Source organism: Bos javanicus, chromosome X (assembly GCF_032452875.1).
Source record: "Bos javanicus breed banteng chromosome X, ARS-OSU_banteng_1.0, whole genome shotgun sequence".
NCBI classification, from domain to species: Eukaryota; Metazoa; Chordata; class Mammalia; order Artiodactyla; family Bovidae; genus Bos; species Bos javanicus.
In genome coordinates this window covers 11944345-11967177 of record NC_083897.1, presented here as the reverse complement: position 1 = coordinate 11967177, position 22833 = coordinate 11944345, and the positions used below count along the sequence as shown (strand labels likewise).

Here is a 22833-nt window from a genome sequence, read left to right as displayed (position 1 = left end):
TTTGATAAGAATTACATTAAATCTGTAGATTGCTTGGGTAGTATGGCCATGTTGCTGCTACTGCTGCTAAGTCGTTTCAGTCGTGTCCGACTCTGTGCGACCCCAGAGATGGCAGCCCACCAGGCTCCCCCGTTCCTGGGATTCTCCAGGTAAGAACACTGGAGTGGGTTGCCATTTCCTTCTCCAGTATGGCCATATTAATACTATTACTTCTTCCAGTCTAAGAGCATGAGATATCTTTTCCCTTATCACTTTTAGTTTCCTTCATCAATGTTTTATAGTTTTCAGTATATGGTTTTTTCACCTTGGTTAAGTTTATTCTTAGAGTCTTTTTTGGATGCATGTATAAATAAGATTTTTTTTTACTTCCTCTTCCTGATATTTCATTACTAGTTCAGAGAAATGCAAAAGGTTTCTCTAAATTAATCTTGTATTGTGCAGCCTTGATGAATTTATTTATTCATTCTCATATTTTCTGGCTTCTTCATGGCTTCTAGATGGCCACCTTTTTGCTGTGTTTTCACATGCTCTTTTCTCATTGTATGTGTGTGTGTGTGTGTGTGTGTGTGTATGTGTGTGCACATGTATGCACTGGAATTGTAAGAGAAAAGGAGAAAGGAGAGGAGAGGAGAAGCGACAGGGAGACACACACACACACAGAGGAAGCTAGGTCTTTGATGTTTCTTCTTATAAGGACACTAATCCTCTCACGAGTGTCCCAGACTTATGATCTTGTCTAATCTTACCTAACATTACCTCCCTAAATTCCCATCTCCAAATACCAAAAATTGTGAGTTAATGATTCAAAATATGAATTTTGAAGGGAAATATTCCACCCATAAAAAACCAAAAGCCAAAATCTTTTCATCACTTTTTTCTTACTTGTGTGTTAAAACATAGAGCTTTTGACATAAATATTTCAGTTGATGAACTATGACAGGATATTTTGAAGCTTGAATTATTTTAAATATATTTTTATTTACATATTTTACTTTGTGTATTGACTTCTAAAATAATTTTATTAGAATGAATCATCACTTTGAAAATCAGGATGACTCTTCAGCAGAAAACTACTTAAATGCTGTGTCTGTAGAGATCTTGGAGCTCAAAATACATCAATATGGATTTTAAATCTATATGAAAACAGAATATATGGCTTTAAAAAACGTATTTATTTGGCTGTAGTTGTGGCATGTGGGATCTTTGTTGCATCACACAGGATCTTTTGTTGTGGTACACAGACTCTCTAGTCATGGCACATCAGCTCTGGAGCATATGGGTGCAGTGGTTGTGGCACAAGAGCTCTGCAGCATGTGGGATCCGAGTTCCCCCAGCAGGGATCAAACCCACATCCCCTGTACTGCAAGACAGATTCCCAACCACTGGAGCACCAGGGAAGTCCCATCTGTGTCTTAATCATTTGTTTTCCAGAGTTACAGGGTATCTACATTCCTGTTTGTATTTACTTTGGTGAGTATATATCAAGCATAAGCAGATATGTAGAATATGCCTATAGATGACCTCCATTTCCCCACATATTTAATGTAATATCTGGTTGTTTACTCTCTTTACTAGAGACTTTACATTTTCAGAGTCATTGTTGCTTGATTATTTTTCTCATCATGGAAAACTGATACATGATTTTTACTTGTTCTTCCTAAAAGTTAATTGATCTATAATACTGATATGGAGACTGACAACTGATCATAGAAATAATGGTCATTGGTCAAAATAACAAACAAATAACCTAGAAACCCAATTTTAGCAGAAACACCATTTAAAACTTTGTGGATTTTTAAATAGCTCTTAAAATAAACTATAAACACATTAATTTGAATTTGAAAACCAGTTTCTTTCCAGAAAATATGTAATTTTTCTCTTGAATCACTTTTCAACATCAGAAAGCCACTCGATGTATACCAGGCATATATTAGGATTGATTGGCTTGAAAAGTAGTTAGTTTGGTACTTTTAAATAGATGCAGTTATTTATAGAAGATGAACTTCCACTTTCCTTGTGTTATGAAAGAAGCTGAAGTGCCATTGAAAACCACTCGATGGCCTTGGATAGAAACCATCATAGGAGCAAAGCTGAGGGAAGTTGGCCTGTGACCAGTGTCTGAGCCAGTTTTGCTGCTGTTAGGAAATATCTCTTGGAAGCCAGTGATTGTAGATGCAGATGCGGTTCATTGGAAACAATCCATGGCATACTTTGATCAGTGGTTTTAAATGGTTGCTGATTTCAAAGTGCCTCCTCTCCTAAAAAAAAAAAAAAAAAAAAAAAAAGAGATTGGTTGGCACTAAAGAGCAAGGCTACAGCTCATCCAAGAGAAGACCAAAGGGATCCACACTGAAAAGCTGCTGATGGGAGAAGATCCCTAAAAGACCTTGATCCATATTCAATCTTTTTTTTTTTTTTAGATGTCCATCAAAATATCAGATTTTCAGAATTTCAACTATGGAATGTATGATTACAATTGGAGAGAGATGGCCAGATTTCCTAAAATAAATGAATAAATAAAAAATATACCTAAAAATAAATGAATAAATAAAAGCAGAGCAGAGGAAGATGAAAAATTGCTGAGTAGACGAGGTCAGTCAGTGCTTATTTGAATTCAGGACTGAATTATATCTCATATCATTAATGTATATTCTAGGATTAGTGACATCTCATTGAGAAAGGATATCACTCTTTTTATATACAAATGTCATGAATAAATAATACAAAAGTTTACAAAGTAAGAAAATGTTCTGTGAATTTTGCTTGTGTGGCTAATAGAGATTGCAGATATGGTAAATGAGAGACTTAGAAAAAATGTTTACTTTTAAGCTACCCATATGGTTTTGCTTCTTTTAATCGATATAGACGTATGAGATGGCTGATCCACGTTAAGTAGGCCACCTGGAACTGCTGAACAGTTTTACTTGCTTTTCTTTCCTTTTTCTGAACAAAGTAAATCAATAAAAATGAGCATAAAATCAGAGAAGATAGCTTCATTACCATAGTATCCAAGTTTAGAACCCAAGGAAATAGAAATACATTTTTATCTGTGTGTGTTTGTATATACATACAGTTGTCCCTTGGTATCTGTGGGGGATTCTTTCAGGACTCCCCGAGGATACCAAAATCCATGATTACTCGAGTCTCTTGCATAAAATGGTGAAGTATTTGCATATAACCTAGACACATTCTCCTGTATACATTAAATCATCTCTAAATTACTTATAATACCTAATACAATGTAAACGCTATGTAAGTATTTGTAAATACAATGTAAATGCTATGTAAATATTTGCCAGTGTACTGCAACTGAAATTTTTGTTTTTTGGAATTTTATGGAATTTTTAAGAAGTATTTTGATCCACAGTTGATTGGATCCATGATTGTGGAACCTGTAGATAGAGCCAACTGCATGCATATATTTGTACATATATAAATGTATATATACATCATTAAATATATACATTTATATTTCCAATGTTGGAGAAAATAAATATTAAGCATTCAATTTGAGTCATAAGTGACAGCAATATGAAGCTCCTTTCAATTCCTAAAAGAGTTTTAAAATATACACTTCATAGCTATATTAACCTTATATAAGGAAGAAGGGAATTAATGGGGATGAGTTGGCAAAGGAGATGAGGAAAGTGGCAGCTGTACAATTTTAATATTTTTCAAAGTATGAAGAGGTAAACGTCACCTCATTTACTAATATCCATTTATTTATTCAGAAATATTTATTGAGTACTTAAGATATGCTGTTTACTGGTCTGGCATTGATGACACAACAACAAACAAATGGAGAATTTCCTCATTTTCATGAAGCTTAAATTTTATGAAGATAAATAAATACTGAATATTTTAATATATGTGAGATAATGACGAAGAAAGATAAGGCAGGAAAAAGGAAACAGATTGCCAATGGAAGGTATGGGAATTGGGAGTGCAAGTTTTGAGAGAGTAAATAGGAAGTCCTTTCTGAAAAGGTGACATTTGAGAAGCTACTTGAAGTGAGAGAGCAAATCCTAAAGCAATGTGAGAAAAAGTGACATAGGCAAAGAATGCATTATGTGCAATGGCCCTGAAGAGCTGGCTAGGTATATTCAAGGGATTTCAAGGAGGCTAGTGACTGGTGTCAAGTGAACAATAGAAAGAATGGTAAAAGATCAGGTAATACAGGTAGTGGAAGACCAGACTATGTAGGACACTAAACACAAAAACATAAACTTTGTGTTTTGTTCTGAGTTAATTTGTAATGCATTGGGGATTCTGTGTAAAATAGCAATATGATATGTATTTCATAGAAGCAACTTTGGCTGCTGTGTGGAGAATGGTAAATAGATGGGATAGACTTTGTTCTTTTTTTATTTTTCAAGATGGTTTTGCCTATAAAGGACCTTGAAATTTCCAGTGAATTTAAGATTAGATTCTCTGCTGCTGCAAAAAGTTCAGCTGGAATTTATATAGGAATTTAAATAAATTTTTAGATTCCTTTCAGCTGTATTGAAATATTTTAAAAAATATTTATTTATTTGCCTGCTTCAGGTCTTAGTGGTAGCATGTGGGCTCATATTTTTAGTTCTGGCATGTGAACTCCATTCATACTGTTTTACCTTTTCATACTGTTCATGGGGTTCTCAAGGCAAGAATACTAAAGTGGTTTGCCATTCCATTCTCCAGGGGACCACATTCTGTCTGAAAAGGCAAAATGATAGGATACTTAAAGAGGAACTCCCCAGGTCAGTAGGGGCCCAACATGCTCCTGGAGATCAGTGGAGAAATAACTCCAGAAAGAATGAAGGGATGGAGGCAAAGCAAAAACAATACCCAGTTGTGGATGTGACTGGTGATAGAAGCAAGGTCCGATGCTGTAAAGAGAAATATTGCATAGGAACATGGAATGTCAGGTCCATGAATCAAGGCAAATTGGAAGTGGTCAAACAAGAGATGGCAAGAGTGGATGTTGACATTCTAGGAATCAGCAAACTAAAATGGACTGGAATGGGTGAATTTAACTCAGATGACCATTATATCTACTACAGCAGGGAGGAATCCCTCAGAAGAAATGGAGTAGCCATCATGGTCAATAAAAGAGTCTGAAATGCAGTACTTGGAGGCAATCTCAAAAAAGACAGAATGATCTCTGCTCGTTTCGAAGGCAAACCATTCAATATCACAGTAATCTAAGTCTATGCCACAACAGTAACACTGAAGAAGCTGAAGTGGAACAGTTCTATGAAGACCTACAAGACCTTTTAGAACTAACACCCAAAAAAGATGTCCTTTTGATTATAGGGGACTGGAATGCAAAAGTAGGAAGTCAAGAAACACCTGGGGTAACAGGCAAATTTGGCCTTGGAATACGGAATGAAGTAGGGCAAAGACGAATAGTTTTGCCAAGAAAATGCACTAGTCATAGCAAACACCCTCTTCCAACAATGCAAGAGAACACTCTACATATGGACATCACCAGATGGTCAACACCGAAATCATATTGATTACATTCTTTGCAGCCAAAGATGGAGAAGCTCTATACAGTCAGCAAAAACAAGACCAGGAGCTGACTGTGGCTCAGATCATGAACTCATTATTGCCAAATTCAGACTTAAAATTGAGGAAAGTAGGGAAAACCACTAGACCATTCAGGTATGACCTAAATCAAATCCCTTATGATTATACAGTGGAAGTGAGAAATAGATTTAAGGGACTAGATCTGATAGATAGAGTGCCTGATGAACTATGGACGGAGGTTCGTGACATTGTACAGGAGATGGATCAAGACCATTCCCATAGAAAAGAAATGCAAAAAAACAAAATGGCTGTCTGAGGAGGCCTTACAAATAGCTGTGAAAAGAAGAGAAGCAAAAAGCAAAGGAGAAAAGGAAAGATATAAGCATCTGAATGCAGAGTTCCAAAGAATAGCAAGAAGAGATAAGAAAGCCTTCCTCAGCGATCAGTGCAAAGAAATAGAGGAAAACAACAGAATGGGAAAGACTAGAGATCTCTTCAAGAAAATTCAAGATACCAAGGGAACATTTCATGTAAAGATGGGCTCGATAAAGGACAGAAATGGTACAGACCTAACAGAAGCAGAAGATATTAAGAAGAGGTGGCAGGAATACACAGAAGAACTATACAAAAAAGATCTTCACGACCAAGATAATCACGATGGTGTGATCACTCACCTAGAGCCAGACATCCTGGAATGTGAAGTCAAGTGGGCCTTAGAAAGCATCACTACGAACAAAGCTCATGGAGGTGATGGATTTCCAGTTGAGCTATTTCAAATCCTGAAAGATGATGCTGTGAAAGTGTTGCACTCAATATGCCAGCAAATTTGGAAAACTCAGCAGTGGACACAGGACTGGAAAAGGTCAGTTTTCATTCCAATCCCAAAGAAAGGCAGTGCCAAAGAATGTTCAAACTACTGCACAATTGCACTCATCTCACACGCTAGTAAAGTAATGCTGAAAATTCTCCAAGCCAGGCTTCGGCTATACATGAACTGTAAACTTCCAGGTGTTCAAGCTGGTTTTAGAAAAGACAGAGGAACCAGAAATAAAATTGCCAACATCCAATGGATCATCGAAGAAGCAAGAGAATTTCAGAAAAACATCTATTTCTGCCTTATTGAATATGCCAAAGCCTTTGACTGTGTGGATCACAATAAACTGTGGAAAATTCTGAAGGAGATGGGAACACCAGACCACCTGATCTGCCTCTTGAGAAATTAGTATGCAGGTCAGGAAGCAACAGTTAGAACTGGACATGGAACAACAGATTGGTTCCAAATAGGAATAGAAGTACGTCAAGGCTGTATATTGTCACCGTTCTTATTTAACTTATATGCAGAGTACATCATGAGAAACACTGGGCTGGGAGAAACACTGGGCTGGAAAAAGCACAAGCTGGAATCAAGATTGCCAGGAGAAATATCCATAACCTCAGATATGCAGATCACACCACCCTTATGGCAGAAAGGGAAGAGGAACTAAAAAGCCTCTTGAAAAAGCTGAAAGAGGAGAATGAACAAGTTGGCTTAAAACTCAACATTCAGAAAACGAAGATCATGGCATCTGGTCCCATCACTTCATGGGAAATAGATGGGGAAACAGTGGAAACAGTGTCAGGCTTTATTTTGGGGGGTCCAAAATCACTGCAGATGGTGACTGCAGCCATGAAATTTAAAGACACTTACTCCTTGGAAGCCAAGTTATGACCAACCTAGACAGCACATTAAAAAGCAGAGACATTACTTTGCCAACAAAGGTCTGTCTGGTCAAGGGTATGGTTTTTCCAGTGGTCATGTATGGATGTGAGATTTGGACTGTGAAGAAAGCTGAGTGCTGAAGAGTCAATGCTTTTGAACTGTGGTGTTGGAGAAGACTCTTGAGAGTCCCTTGGACTTCAAGGAGATCCAACCAGTCCATTCTGAAGGAGATCAGCCCTGGGATTTCTTTGGGAGGAATGATGCTAAAGCTGAAACTCCAGTACTTTGGCCACCTCATGTGACGTGTTGACTCATTGGAAAAGACTCTGATGCTGGGAGGGATTGGGGGCAGGAGGAGAAGGGGACAACAGAGGATGAGATGCTGGATGGCATCATTGACTCGATGGGCATGAGTCTGAGTGAACTCCAGGAGTTGGTGATGGACAGGGAGGCCTGGCGTGCTGTGATTCATGGGGTCGCAAAGAGCCGGACATGACTGAGCGACTGAACTGAACTGAACTGTGAACTCCTAGTTGCAGCATGCAGGATCTAATTCTCTGTCCAGGGGTTGAACCTGGACCTCCTGCACTGGGAGCACAGCGTCTTGGCTACTGGGCCACCAGGGAAGTCCCTTTATTGACATCTTAATAATATTAAATCTCCCAGTCCATGAACATATAATATGTTTATATTTATTTAGGACTTTGTTGTTTGTAGTGGAAAATTCTTACACTTAAACTTTTTAAAGTATCTTTTAAAAAAGATATGATTATAAATAGATTTAAAAGTTTTTTTTTTCTTTCTGATTATTCATTGGTATTGTGTACAAATATAACTGATTTGTGTATATTCTTCCTGTATCCAATAGCTTTGTTGAAATTGTTTATTATATCTACTACATTGTGTGTGATCTTTAGTTTTCTATATATATGATCATTACTTCTATAAACAGACAGTTTAATTATTTATTTTTGATCTGAATCTTATTTTTCATGTTATTACTTTATGGCTTTGGCTAGAACTTCGAGTAAAATGTTGAACAGAAGTGGCAAAAGTGGACACTGTCCTTTTTTCTGACCTTAGGGGGAAATATTTCAGTCTTTCTCCATTGAATATGATGTTAGCTGTTTTTTATAGATGCCCTTTCTGAGGTTAAAAAAGTATCCTTCTATTCACAATGTTTTAAGTGTTTTTTTACAATTTAAATGTGTAGGATCTTGTCAAATGCATTTTTTTTCTAATTTTATTTTATTTTTAAACTTTACATAATTGTATTAGTTTTGCCAAATATCAAAATGAATCCGCCACAGGTATACATGTGTTCCCCATCCCGAACCCTCCTCCCTCCTCCCTCCCCATACCATCCCCCTGGGCCGTCCCAGTGCACCAGCCCCAAGCCTCCAGCATCGTGCATCGAACCTGGACTTTTGTGTGTCTTTTGAGATGATTTTTAAATTTGTTCTGTTAATACAGTATATTACATTGATTTTGCTTTGTATGTTGAACCACACTTGCATTTCTTGGTTAATCCCAATTGTTCATGGTGTTAAGTCTTTTTCATATCCTTAATTTGGTTTGCTAGCATTTTCTTGAGGATTTTTTTTTTGGATGCAGTTATTACTTTATTTTGTTTAATGTTATGCATGCAGTTACAATAATAACTCTAAAATATTATAATTGTGATATAATCTAATTTCTATTATTCTGTTCTGTATTAATATTTAAATTTTATAAAGACTGGTTGGTTTGGAAAGGAAATAATATTCTTCCTAAAGTTATCTAGCTGATACTCTCAATATTTGTATTGACTGTTACTCTATCTCCCTATTTGTTTGTCAGCTGAAAATATGTTAAGATGACTTAGCAAACAAAAATAACTTTCTTTTTTTTTTTTTTTCAAAATCGATGGAAGAAAAATCACCATTTTTTTTAAATTAACCTCCCTTTTCTCCTTCATTTTGAAGTGATTGGGAGAAAAATTATATTTTAAGTGTAAAAATATTGATTATAATTCACTATTTTTACTTTTTGTTCACCACAGCTGGACTATTACATGAGTCTGTACAGAAAGACTAGTCATTTCTAATTTGATTTGAATCATTTATAAATGCCAGTTCCAAATTGTTATTTCTATTTACACAAACATTAAAAATTTCCAAACCTGGAACTTCCCTCATCTAGAGCTTGGCTAATTAGCTCTTCCTAGCTTCTCTACAAAATTCTTTTTGTTGATCATGATAGCCAGTTCACATATCATATTCTTTTTTTTTTTAGTGAGCTTTATAGATACATTTTTTTTTCCTTGTTAATTTTCTGTTTAGTTGATCTATCCATAAGTGTGAGTGGGGTATTAAAGTCTCCCACTATTATTGTGTTATTGTTAATTTCTCCTTTCATACTTGTTAGGATTTGTCTTACATACTGCGGTGCTCCCATGTTGGGTGGATATATATTTATAATTGTTATATCTTCTTCTTGGATTGATCCTTTGATCATTATGTAGTGACCTTCTTTGTCTCTTTTCACAGCCTTTGTTTTAAAGTCTAATTTATCTGATACGAGTATTGTGACTCCTGCTTTCTTTTGGTCCCAATTTGCATGGAAAATCTTTTTCCAGCCCTTCACTTTCAGTCTGTATGTGTCCCCTGTTTTGAGGTGGATCTCTTGTAGACAACATACGTAGGGGTCTTGTTTTTGTATCCATTCAGCCAGTCTTTGTCTTTTGGTTGGGTCATTCAACCCATTTACATTTAAGGTAATTACTAATAAGTATGATCCCGTTGCCATTTACTTTATTGTTTTGGGTTTGAGTTTATACACCACTTTTGTGTTTCCTGTCTAGGGAATATCCTTTAGTATTTGTTGGAGAGCTGGTTTGGTGGTGCAGAATTCTCTCAGCTTTTGCTTGTCTGAAAAGCTTTTGATTTCTCCTTCATACTTGAATGAGATCCTTGCTGGGTACAATAATCTGGGCTGTAGGTTATTTTCTTTCATCATTTTAAGTATGTCTTGCCATTCCCTCCTGGCTTGAAGAGTTTTATTGAAAGATCAGCTGTTATCCTTATGGGAATTCCCTTGTGTGTTATTTGTTGTTTTTCCCTTGCTGCTTTTAATATTTGTTCTTTGTGTTTGATCTTTGTTAATTTGATTAATTATGTTAATGTGTCTTGGGGTGTTTCTCCTTGGGTTTATCCTGTTTGGGACTCTCTGGGTTTCTTGGACTTGGGTGATTATTTCCTTCCCCATTTTAGGGAAGTTTTCAACTATTATCTCCTCAAGTATTTTCTCATGGTCTTTCTTTTTGTCTTCTTCTTCTGGACCCCTAGGATTCGAATGTTGTAGCGTTTAATATTGTCCTGGAGGTCTCTGAGATTGTCCTCATTTCTTTTAATTCGTTTTTCTTTTATCCTCTCTGATTCATTTATTTCTGCCATTCTATCTTCTAATTCACTAATCCTATCTTCTGCCTCTGTTATTCTATTTGTTGGCTCCAGAGTGTTTTTAATTTCATTTATTGCATTATTCATTATATATTGACTCTTTTTTATTTCTTCTAGGTCCTTATTAAACCTTTCTTGCATCTTCTCAATCCTTGTCTCCAAGCTATTTATCTGTGATTCCATTTTAATTTCAAGATTTTGGATCAATTTCACTATCATTATTTGGAATTCTTTATCAGGTAGATTCCCTATCTCTTCCTCTTTTGTTTGGTTTGGTGGGCATTTATCCTGTTCCTTTATCTGCTGGGTATTCCTCTGTCTCTTCATCTTGTTTAAATTGCTGAGTTTGGGAGTCCTTTCTGTATTCTGGCAGTTTGTGGAGTTCTCTTTATTGTGGCATTTCCTCGCTGTGTGTGGGTATGTAGAGGTGGCTTGTCAAGGTTTCCTGGTTAGGGAAGCTTGTGTCGGTGTTCTGGTGGGTGGAGCTGTATTTCTTCTCTTTGTTCAGTCGCGCTATGGGGAGGGAGGGAGGGATGCTGCAAACAAATGACACTGGCGTGCGCTCGCAATGCCTCAGCCACACTGGGTCTGCCCCCGCTCACGGCGCGTGTAGCCTCCCTGCCCACACTGCTCAGGCTCTAGGTTGTTCCGCCGGGAACAATCCGAGGCTGGCCCTGGGTTGCATGCACCTCCCAGGTCCAAGCCGCTCAGGTTCAGGCACTCGGGTAGTCCTCAGAGGCGCAGACTCAGTTGGGGCTGCGTTTTGTGCTCTTCCCAGGTCCGAGCAGCTCAGGTGATGAGGTGTTTGGCGAGCGCCAATGCTGCGACTTAGCGCCTCCCCGCCACTTGGTTATCTGGGTGTAAAACCGGCGCACCTTCTCAGGCAGATGTTGACCGTCCAGACCCCCAATAAGTTTTAGTTAGCAAAGAAGCCAGTTTTATAGATAATGTCTCTCTGGGGCTGCGATTGCCCCCTTCCGGCTCTGGCTGCTTGTCACCGGAGGGGGAAGGTCTGCAGCCGGCTACCTCTGTTTAGTCCTTTGTTCCGTGCGCGGGCTGGCGGTGTCTTAGGTTAGGGCTGGCTTTTCGCATGGTAGATATCCCACAGTCTGGTTTGCTAGCCCAAATTATTTCGCTCAGATAGTGCTCAGGGTATTCAGGCCAGATTCTTACTCTCAGCAATGCAGCCCGCGCCGCGCCTCCCTGCCCAGCCCCCGCTTGCTAATGGCGGATGCAGGCGTCTGCGCTGCTTCTCCGCTGGACGAGTTACCGTAGGGCTCGCAATCTGCGAGTTTTAATTGTTTGTTTATTTTTTCTCCCTGTTATGTTGCCCTCTGTGCTTCCAAAGCTCGGCACGGATTCGGCAGTGAGAAGGTTTCCTGGTGTTTGGAAACTTCTCTCTTTTAAGACTCCCTTCCCGGGACGGAACTCCGTCCCTCCCTCTTTTGTCTCTTTTATCGTCTTTAATATTTTTTTCCTACCTCCTTTCGAGGAGTTGGGTTGCTTTTCTGGGTGCCTGATGTCCTCTGCCGGCATTCAGAAGTTGTTTTGTGGAATTTACTCGACGTTTAAATGCTCTTTTGATAAATTTGTGGGGGAGAAAGTGTTTTCCCCGTCCTACTCCTCCGCCATCTTGGCGCCTTCCCCGAGGATTTTGCAATTCAACAGGATATTGGTCTTTGGTTTCCTTTTCCTATGATGGTATCAGGCAATTAGTGGCCCGGTAGAATGAATTAGGAAATATCCTGCTCGCCTCTATTTTGTGAAAGAGTTTCCAAAGGCTGTTTTTTTTTTTTTTTTTCCTTCAAACATTTGGTAGAATTAACCAGTGAAGTTGTATGGAACTGAACTAAAAAATTAACAATGTGCTTTAGAGTGAAAAACACAGAGTAAGACATTTTTCTTATTTAAAATGATACATTTTAATAAAAATGATAAATTCTGTACAATTATTAACATTTTTTACATAATACCTCTAGAATTTGGGGTTGCCTGTCCTTTACAGAGATAATGAAGTGGCATGAAATACAATTATTGACTGTAACAGAATATCACCCAATGTCTGATAAATTTTCTTTTTGCTCTCATTTTAGGGGTATTTCATATATACTGAGAAGTTGTATACAATTTTAGAGGACTAAAAGAAATGAAATAAATACCAACTCACAAAGCTGGCATTCAATATGATTTTGCTAAAAGGTTGATTTGTGACTGAACCCAGGTTCAGCTGCTTGCCACTCAAATGTCAGTAGAAAAGAAAGGTGCTTTAATCAGAAACCAGCAATCTGGGGAGAAGGTGGACTCATGTGCAAAGACCAATTTCAAAGATTCTGCTCAGCCTTGACAGTTTGTGAAATGAAAAGTGGAAGGAAGACTCTCAGTGAATCATCAAGGTAGGAGGTTGAGTTCTGCATCCTTCTCCATTGTGTGCAGATTGACTGATTCTCTCTTCAGATGTTATCTTGTCTCCATGATTTGCCTTGTAGGATTCCTTAGTGGGGCTATTGCAGTCACTAGACAGCTAGTCATTTAAAAAAATTTATTTATTTTTGATTGGTTGATGATTGGTTTGCAATATTGTTTTGATGTCTGTCATACATCAACATGACTTAACCCTAGGTGTACATATGTCCCCTCCAACACAGGAAACTCAAACTGGGGCTCTCTAATAATCTAGAGGACTGGGAATGGGCAGGAGGTGGGAGGCAGATTCAAGAGCTAATCATTTTTAAACTGCTTAATTCTCTATTCTTTCATTTTATCTAGGAAAAGAATCAACAGGTTAGACAACACATGGCATGTATTCAGGAGAGCGTAAGTCCAGAGTTAGTTTCAATGGCTTAGTGATCTCATTCGTATAATTAGGCTCTTTTAAGGTTAGAGGGGAAGAGAAATGGACAAACCAAAAAGGCACTTTTGGATATGCCAATAAGCTATCCAAAAAATACTCAGCATAACCTCAATTTTTCTGAAATTTCCATTTATCATGGTCTTCAATCTTATACTCACTAATCAGTCAATCAGCAACATCATTCTAGCCAGCCTACATTATTTCTACTTAAACACAAGTAATTCATGCATTTTTGCATAGAAACACATTAATTTGGTAATATACCTCTAAATGACTCAAAAAAAAAAATAGAGAATAGCAGTGACTGTCCCTATTCAACTAGCTTCTAAATTCTGTTAGATCTTAATAAATCTGTGAATTAATGAAAAGATATGCTAATAAATCTGTGAAATATTAAAGCCAGACATGCAAATCTTTGTTCCTGGCCCTGAAGTCATAGAAAGACAAATAATAGCTGCAGAGGGCATTAAACCATGTTTAAGAGGAAGCTGCTATTTGAGGCATGCAACAAAAGATTTACACTTACCACTTCATAATTCCTGTTCAAAACCTAATCCAAAGAGTGGAGTAAAAAGTAAATCAAAGGAATTTAAGTTTATTGCTTAATGTAAGTATTACTGTAACCAAAAGGAGGGGGCAGGCTGTTCTCTGATCAAAAGCCAATAAAGAGACAAGATTGATAGAAAGGAAAGTTTGCTTTACTTCAAATGCCAGCATGGTGGGCAGGGGAGGGGGGACTCCTATCCAAAGGCTGACTTCTCCCACACTAACAATCTGTGGACAAGAGTTTTATAGATGGAGGGAGGGGGGTTAAGGGGTACATGCAGAAACAGTACAGTCATCTCTGACAGTCAACTTGAAATTGGTCATGTGGTGGTATGACCAACATCATCTTGATTGCTTAAGGTAGAGTTAATCTCTAGTTCGAGGGGTGGTTTGTTGCTATATCTTTGAGGCCAGTTCTCAGGACTGTGGCTACTTTTGTCATGGCTACAGTCTGGTCTTCATGTAGTTAACTTCTTTCAACTGCTGAAGATTTCAGTATCTATAAGACAGCTCAGGATATGGCTCAGAATATTATCTATAGTCCTTGAGAAGGAACTAAAGTCCTTGACTACGCTTACTGACTAAACTATTATTTGGTCTCCTTTGTTTTCCTTTGTTTCTGCATTTTCTCTGTTCTCTTATTAAAACTATTCTTTGGCTAAAGTTTTTCCACAAACAAAAGTCAGGCTGAGGATATGGTCGAGGGGTGGGCGGGCAAGGACCATAGTGTCTTGCTCTGTTTCATTAACACACTCAATTTTTTCTTCTACCATCTATCTTTTTCCTTTCCTAACCTCTAATATAGAGGAGTGGATATAAATGTATGATGTTTTCCTTAAACTTCCCCTTTGTACCTAGCTCCATTCTGTGTTCAAACACTATGCCACAATTGCTAGAATAAACCACTTTGACTTGGTCCAACCAACCCTTAACAAAATTTGTAAACCAGGAGGTTTATTTTCATTGTCTTGTCAACTTGCTTTCTATCCTTGACTTCTCATTCAATTCTTAATTTTTTTGTCATCATGTCACCTGATTGTACCTTAAAGCTAACGAATAAAAGTTTCTGCCAATATCTGTTTGCTGTAGATAAAGCTGGAAAGTTTAAGCATTTTTGCTGCTTAAAAGTAATTTTCTATGTCTCATAAGGTATTTCACTTCAAATTAGATAAAAAATTATATGTCAGTTTCTGTGTTAAGATGTTATTTGTGATAGTAACTGAGACATATTGGCAGTTTATCAAAGAAAACACCTTTCACCAGGGGTTCTTATTTAGGGTTCACAGATCTCTTATAAAATTCAGAATGTTCATAAACCTGGGTGGTGGGAACAAATAAAATCTCCATTTTCTCTGCAAAGGCACTGATAAATAGCATTTTCTCTATTGTAAAAATTGACAACAGTCTAACACATTATTAGGACTGGGATTGCCTCAGTGACAGAAAGATAAATATTGTTCACGTTCATTGAAGTTGTTACAGATAAATGCCACTGATGTTCATCACTTATTAAAAATTCTGATACAATAAGTCCCCTACAATACGAATCTTCAAGTTGCGAACTTTCAGATGTGAATGTATGTTTGCATGTTCAGCTATGTAACTTTGTTCACGTGTCTGGCATACATTGTTATGTACATGCATGCTCTACAAGTGGTTGGGATTTTGTGTACTGTATTATACAGCATGGTTACTGTGCAAAGAAGGAGCAGGCTAATGAAAAAATGATGAAACTGGAGGCCCACAGAAAGGATGAAGAGAGAGAAGAGGAAGAAGTAACTGAAGAATGAAAGAGAATCATGACACAGGAAATGGCAAGGGGCTTTTCTTTATCTGAGGAGACACTGTTAATTTTTGAGGTACAGGACCCAAATGTAGAATGGTTAATGAAGGTTGCAGCAGCCGTTCAGAATGCAGCCCAGTGCTACCATGTCACCTATGATGAGGAAAATGAACAACTGCCCAGTTATCATTTGCTTTTTCAAAACGGAAGATAGAATTAAATGCAGCAAAGAACCAGAATCTAGGCCATGAAAATCAGGTGCCAGTGAAATTGGACCTTGGCTTCTGTCTACTATTGTGGACAATCAGTTAGCTATATCATTTCCCATCTCTTCTATGGCCTCCATTCAAAAACCCTTCTTGCTTGTTCACAAGATGCCAGCCACTGTATGCCAGCTGTTATATTATCAGTTTAGTTCAGTCGCACAGTAGTATCCACCTCTTTGCGACCCCATGGACGGTGGCATGCCAGGCTTCCGTGTTGATCACCAACTCCCAGACCTTGCTCAAACTCAGGTCCATCGAGTCGGTGATGCCATCCGACCATCTCATCCTCTGTCATCCCCTTCTCCTCCAGCCGTCGATCTTTCCCAGCATCAGGGCCTTTTCCAGGGAGTCAGTTCTTCGCATCAGGTGGCCAGAGTGTTGGAGTTTCAGCATCAGGCCTTCCAATGAATGTTCAGAACTTACTTCGTGTAGGACTGACTGGATGGATCTCCTTGCAGTCCAAGGACCTCTCACGAGTCTTCTCCAACACTCAACTGTTCAAAAGCATCAATTCTTTGCTGCCCAGCTTTCTTTACAGTCCAACCCTGACATCCGTACGTGGCTACTTGAGCAACCGCAGCTTTGACTAGACAAAGCAATACTGTCTCTGCTTTCTAACATGCTCTCTAGGTTGGTCATAGCTTCTCTTCCACGGGGCACGTGTCTTTTAATTTCATGGCTGCAGTCACCATCTGCAGTGGTTTCGGAGCCCAAGCAAATAAAGTCTCTCACTGTTTCCATTGTTTCCACATCTGTTTGCCACGAAGTGATGGGGACCGGGTGCCGTGATCTTAGTTTTCTGAGTGTTGAATTTTAAGCCAACTGTTTCACGCTCTTCTTTGACCTTCATCAGGGAGGCTCTTTGGTTCCTCCTCCCTGTCTGCCTTAAGGGCGGTGTCGTCTGCATATCTGAGGTTATTGATATTTCTCCCGGCAGTCTTGATTCCAGCTTGTGCTTCATCCAGCCTGGCATTTCGCAAGATGTACTCTGCCTTTAAGTTAAATAAGGAGGGTGACAGTATACAGCCGTGACTTAATCCTTTCCCAATTTGGAACCAGTCCATTGTTCCACGTCCAGTTCAAACTTGCTGCTTGACCTGCATACAGATTTCTCAGGAGGCAGGGCAGGTGGTCTGGTATTCCCATCTCTTTCACAATTGTCCACAGTCTGTTGTGATCCACACAGTCAAAGGATGTAGTTACACTGTACTACTCTACTCTCCAAGGTACTGTAAAATTAAGAGTTTGCTTTGTATGCATGGCGTGAAAATTATTATACGCCGATTACGGTACAGAACTATACAGCTTGATTGTGTTAGTAGGGTATCTAGGCTAACTCTGTTGTCCTTATGAACAAGTTGGACTTACGAAATCACCCTTGGAATGGAACTCACTCTCGTATGTAGGGGGCTGACTTTAGTAGATTCACTGTTACAGGTTTTCAAGCAAGTTAGTTGCTAGGTATGCATTATCATTATGTCACACCTTGGAATATTTTGATAAGGATGTCAATAAATATCTTCCATTGCCATTCCATGTATTTTATTTATGCATTTGTACATTCTTGCCCTCGCACTCTCTCTCTCTCTCTCTCTCTCTCTCTGTCTCTCACACACACATACATACACACACACACACGCACACGCGCACACACACACACACACACACACACTCAAGCATGGGCGCATGCACTCAAACAAATGTGCTCTCGGGTAGAAGTCTAACACAGGCACAATGACTCCTCTCTGGTCCCCGGGAAAGCTTCCTGTGGTCGCCCGGGGACCTTCTGTGTCCTGAGGCCCGCTCCCACCCTGCCTGGCCTCAGGGCTGCACCGCCGGGCCTTTTACTCCAAGGCTGGTTAGCAATCACCTCCGAGAGAAAGTCTCCCCCGCACCGAGCCCAGGCAGCTTCCGACCGACCGAGGCTTATTCAGGCAGCCTGGTGAGCCAGGAGAGCTCCCTGAGGGTCGGCCGAGGTGGGCCTGGCCCACCACAGGTGCGTCATGGCCGTTTCCCCGACTTGGATCCTGGCGTCTCCAGGGTGACCACCCAGCAAAGTGCCTGGTGGGGGACACAGTGCATCTTGGACATTTACAGGGTTTTGTCCCCAGCTCCCAGCCAGGTTTGTGGGTGGGGTTTCCAGGCGCAGAGCTGCCACGTGCGCGTAGGGCCCCGCCCCCGCGCTCAGCGCCTGCAGCCGCGTGCCACGCCGGCTGACGTGCATTGACGTGCGTGACGTGCGTAACCCACGTAACCCGTAACCCGGGGACGTATGTTTCCCAGCAGCTGCGGTCGGACCCTCGTGGCAGCTGGGGCGGCAAAAGCCGGATCCTTCCGCCCACAGGGGCCTCACCTCCAGGGTCTCCCAGCCGTACAGTGGCTCAGAGGTACTTAAATGTTTCTTTTGTTAGTTTCGCCACGCTTCTCTTGGGGTCCGCTGGTCCCCCGCTCCTGGGAAAGCTGGGGGGAGGAGTAGAGGCCGGCTCTAGTTGTCTGCGCCTGAGGCTGGCCGTGTGGGCTTGGAGTTTGGCACGGCGTTGGTTTCAGCATCTCCTCAAGTCACCGCTTGTTTACCGTGGCGGTCGGGTTTTCAAAACTCCATATCTGAAACGGTATTTAGAAACCAGGAGCAACGACGTGACCGCAGAACTTTCTCCCGAATTCGTGCGCGGCCTCTGTAAGGTCGCGCTTTCAGGAGAGCTGAGCTTGTGGTAGGCTGGTGTTTGGAAAGTTGTTCTCTTAGGCGTGCCGGTGGAGTGGCTGTCTTCAAAAGCTTCCCGGGCGAGGTCTTCGCCCAGACGCGTTGGGACCTCCCTGGCCCCGTGCGCTGGCCCGGCCGCCATGCTACAGAGGGTCGCCACGTCCCTGCGCATGTGCGCGTGGCGAAGGCAGCCAACGCAGGGACAGCCCAGATAATGAAACCCACAGGGAGCAAAGAGAAGCGTTCCAGTGGAAATCCCTGTGCTTGCTGGGTACCCCATGTGGTCCCCGATATAATAATTAGGAGCAGGCGTGTCAGCAGATAAGTTGCCCCCTGCTTACAAAACCACTACTCACGGATGTTGCTAAAAAGGAAAGTTGCCTTTAGTCACAAACCCAGCAATCTGGGGAGGTGGCGGGCACATCCTCCCTCCCCCCAAAAACCACCTCTGAAACTTGTCTGCTCACCGTGGAAGTTTTTAAAGAGAAACCGGGAAGTGATCTCCGTCCATCATTGGAACTAGGGGATCAGAGTTGTCACCACCCCTCTCTGCAGGCTTGTCAGCTCCTGGTGATGTTCTGGACATTGTCTGGGTCACACAGTTTGGTCGCATAATTTGTTCAGGTTAGTGAAGGGGAAGCTGGGGAAGCGATCTGGTCGTCTGTTCATTTCTACTTCTTTATGGAAAGAACCAACACGGTAGACAAGGTATTGGGTGAATCATGCTCAGTCGTGTCCACCTCTTTGCGACCCCATGGACGGTGGCATGCCAGGCTTCCCTGTCCGTCAGCAACTCCAAGACCTTGCTCAAACTCAGGTCTATCGGGTCGGTGATGCCATCCGACCATCTCATCCTCTGTCATCCCCTTCTCCTCCAGCCGTCGATCTTTCCCAGCATCAGGGCCTTTTCCAGGGAGTCAGTTCTTCGCATCAGGTGGCCAGAGTGTTGGAGTTTCAGCTTCAGCATCAGGCCTTCCAATGAATGTTCAGAACTTACTTCGTGTAGGACTGACTGGATGGATCTCCTTGCAGTCCAAGGACCTCTCACGAGTCTTCTCCAACACTCAACTGTTCAAAAGCATCAATTCTTTGCCGCCCAGCTTTCTTTACAGTCCAACCCTGACATCCGTACGTGGCTACTGGAGCAACCGCAGCTTTGACTAGACAAAGCAGTACTGTCTCTTGCTTTCTAACATGCTCTCTAGGTTGGTCATAGCTTCTCTTCCACGGGGCACGTGTCTTTTAATTTCATGGCTGCAGTCACCGTCTGCAGTGGTTTCGGAGCCCAAGCAAATAAAGTCTCTCACTGTTTCCATTGTTTCCACATCTGTTTGCCACGAAGTGATGGGGACCGGGTGCCGTGATCTTAGTTTTCTGAGTGTTGAATTTTAAGCCAACTGTTTCACGCTCTTCTTTGACCTTCATCAGGGAGGCTCTTTGGTTCCTCCTCCCTGTCTGCCTTAAGGGCGGTGTCGTCTGCATATCTGAGGTTATTGATATTTCTCCCGGCAGTCTTGATTCCAGCTTGTGCTTCATCCAGCCTGGCATTTCGCAAGATGTACTCTGCCTTTAAGTTAAATAAGGAGGGTGACAGTATACAGCCGTGACTTAATCCTTTCCCAATTTGGAACCAGTCCATTGTTCCACGTCCAGTTCAAACTTGCTGCTTGACCTGCATACAGATTTCTCAGGAGGCAGGGCAGGTGGTCTGGTATTCCCATCTCTTTCACAATTGTCCACAGTCTGTTGTGATCCACACAGTCAAAGGATGTAGTTACACTGTACTACTCTACTCTCCAAGGTACTGTAAAATTAAGAGTTTGCTTTGTATGCATGGCGTGAAAATTATTATACGCCGATTACGGTACAGAACTATACAGCTTGATTGTGTTAGTAGGGTATCTAGGCTAACTCTGTTGTCCTTATGAACAAGTTGGACTTACGAAATCACCCTTGGAATGGAACTCACTCTCGTATGTAGGGGGCTGACTTTAGTAGATTCACTGTTACAGGTTTTCAAGCAAGTTAGTTGCTAGGTATGCATTATCATTATGTCACACCTTGGAATATTTTGATAAGGATGTCAATAAATATCTTCCATTGCCATTCCATGTATTTTATTTATGCATTTGTACATTCTTGCCCTCGCTCTCTCTCTCTCTCTCTCTCTCTCTCTCTCTGTCTCTCACACACACATACATACACACACACACACGCACACGCGCACACACACACACACACACACACACTCAAGCATGGGCGCATGCACTCAAACAAATGTGCTCTCGGGTAGAAGTCTAACACAGGCACAATGACTCCTCTCTGGTCCCCGGGAAAGCTTCCTGTGGTCGCCCGGGGACCTTCTGTGTCCTGAGGCCCGCTCCCACCCTGCCTGGCCTCAGGGCTGCACCGCCGGGCCTTTTACTCCAAGGCTGGTTAGCAATCACCTCCGAGAGAAAGTCTCCCCCGCACCGAGCCCAGGCAGCTTCCGACCGACCGAGGCTTATTCAGGCAGCCTGGTGAGCCAGGAGAGCTCCCTGAGGGTCGGCCGAGGTGGGCCTGGCCCACCACAGGTGCGTCATGGCCGTTTCCCCGACTTGGATCCTGGCGTCTCCAGGGTGACCACCCAGCAAAGTGCCTGGTGGGGGACACAGTGCATCTTGGACATTTACAGGGTTTTGTCCCCAGCTCCCAGCCAGGTTTGTGGGTGGGGTTTCCAGGCGCAGAGCTGCCACGTGCGCGTAGGGCCCCGCCCCCGCGCTCAGCGCCTGCAGCCGCGTGCCACGCCGGCTGACGTGCATTGACGTGCGTGACGTGCGTAACCCACGTAACCCGTAACCCGGGGACGTATGTTTCCCAGCAGCTGCGGTCGGACCCTCGTGGCAGCTGGGGCGGCAAAAGCCGGATCCTTCCGCCCACAGGGGCCTCACCTCCAGGGTCTCCCAGCCGTACAGTGGCTCAGAGGTACTTAAATGTTTCTTTTGTTAGTTTCGCCACGCTTCTCTTGGGGTCCGCTGGTCCCCCGCTCCTGGGAAAGCTGGGGGGAGGAGTAGAGGCCGGCTCTAGTTGTCTGCGCCTGAGGCTGGCCGTGTGGGCTTGGAGTTTGGCACGGCGTTGGTTTCAGCATCTCCTCAAGTCACCGCTTGTTTACCGTGGCGGTCGGGTTTTCAAAACTCCATATCTGAAACGGTATTTAGAAACCAGGAGCAACGACGTGACCGCAGAACTTTCTCCCGAATTCGTGCGCGGCCTCTGTAAGGTCGCGCTTTCAGGAGAGCTGAGCTTGTGGTAGGCTGGTGTTTGGAAAGTTGTTCTCTTAGGCGTGCCGGTGGAGTGGCTGTCTTCAAAAGCTTCCCGGGCGAGGTCTTCGCCCAGACGCGTTGGGACCTCCCTGGCCCCGTGCGCTGGCCCGGCCGCCATGCTACAGAGGGTCGCCACGTCCCTGCGCATGTGCGCGTGACGAAGGCAGCCAACGCAGGGACAGCCCAGATAATGAAACCCACAGGGAGCAAAGAGAAGCGTTCCAGTGGAAATCCCTGTGCTTGCTGGGTACCCCATGTGGTCCCCGATATAATAATTAGGAGCAGGCGTGTCAGCAGATAAGTTGCCCCCTGCTTACAAAACCACTACTCACGGATGTTGCTAAAAAGGAAAGTTGCCTTTAGTCACAAACCCAGCAATCTGGGGAGGTGGCGGGCACATCCTCCCTCCCCCAAAAACCACCTCTGAAACTTGTCTGCTCACCGTGGAAGTTTTTAAAGAGAAACCGGGAAGTGATCTCCGTCCATCATTGGAACTAGGGGATCAGAGTTGTCACCACCCCTCTCTGCAGGCTTGTCAGCTCCTGGTGATGTTCTGGACATTGTCTGGGTCACACAGTTTGGTCGCATAATTTGTTCAGGTTAGTGAAGGGGAAGCTGGGGAAGCGATCTGGTCGTCTGTTCATTTCTACTTCTTTATGGAAAGAACCAACACGGTAGACAAGGTATTGGGTGAATCATGCTCAGTCGTGTCCACCTCTTTGCGACCCCATGGA

General features: G+C 42.1%; 1 protein-coding gene across 1 annotated transcript in view; it reads right to left on the bottom strand.

Moving 5' to 3' along the window:
• LOC133242309 (interferon regulatory factor 2-binding protein 1-like) overlaps window positions 1-18969 on the bottom strand; it is a 44230-nt gene extending 25261 nt beyond the window's left edge. The window contains 2 exon segments of the mRNA XM_061408403.1: window positions 18192-18405; window positions 18671-18969. Coding sequence (XP_061264387.1) covers window positions 18192-18405; window positions 18671-18969 — 513 coding nt within the window.
• Window positions 18970-22833: the final 3864 nt, after the last annotated feature.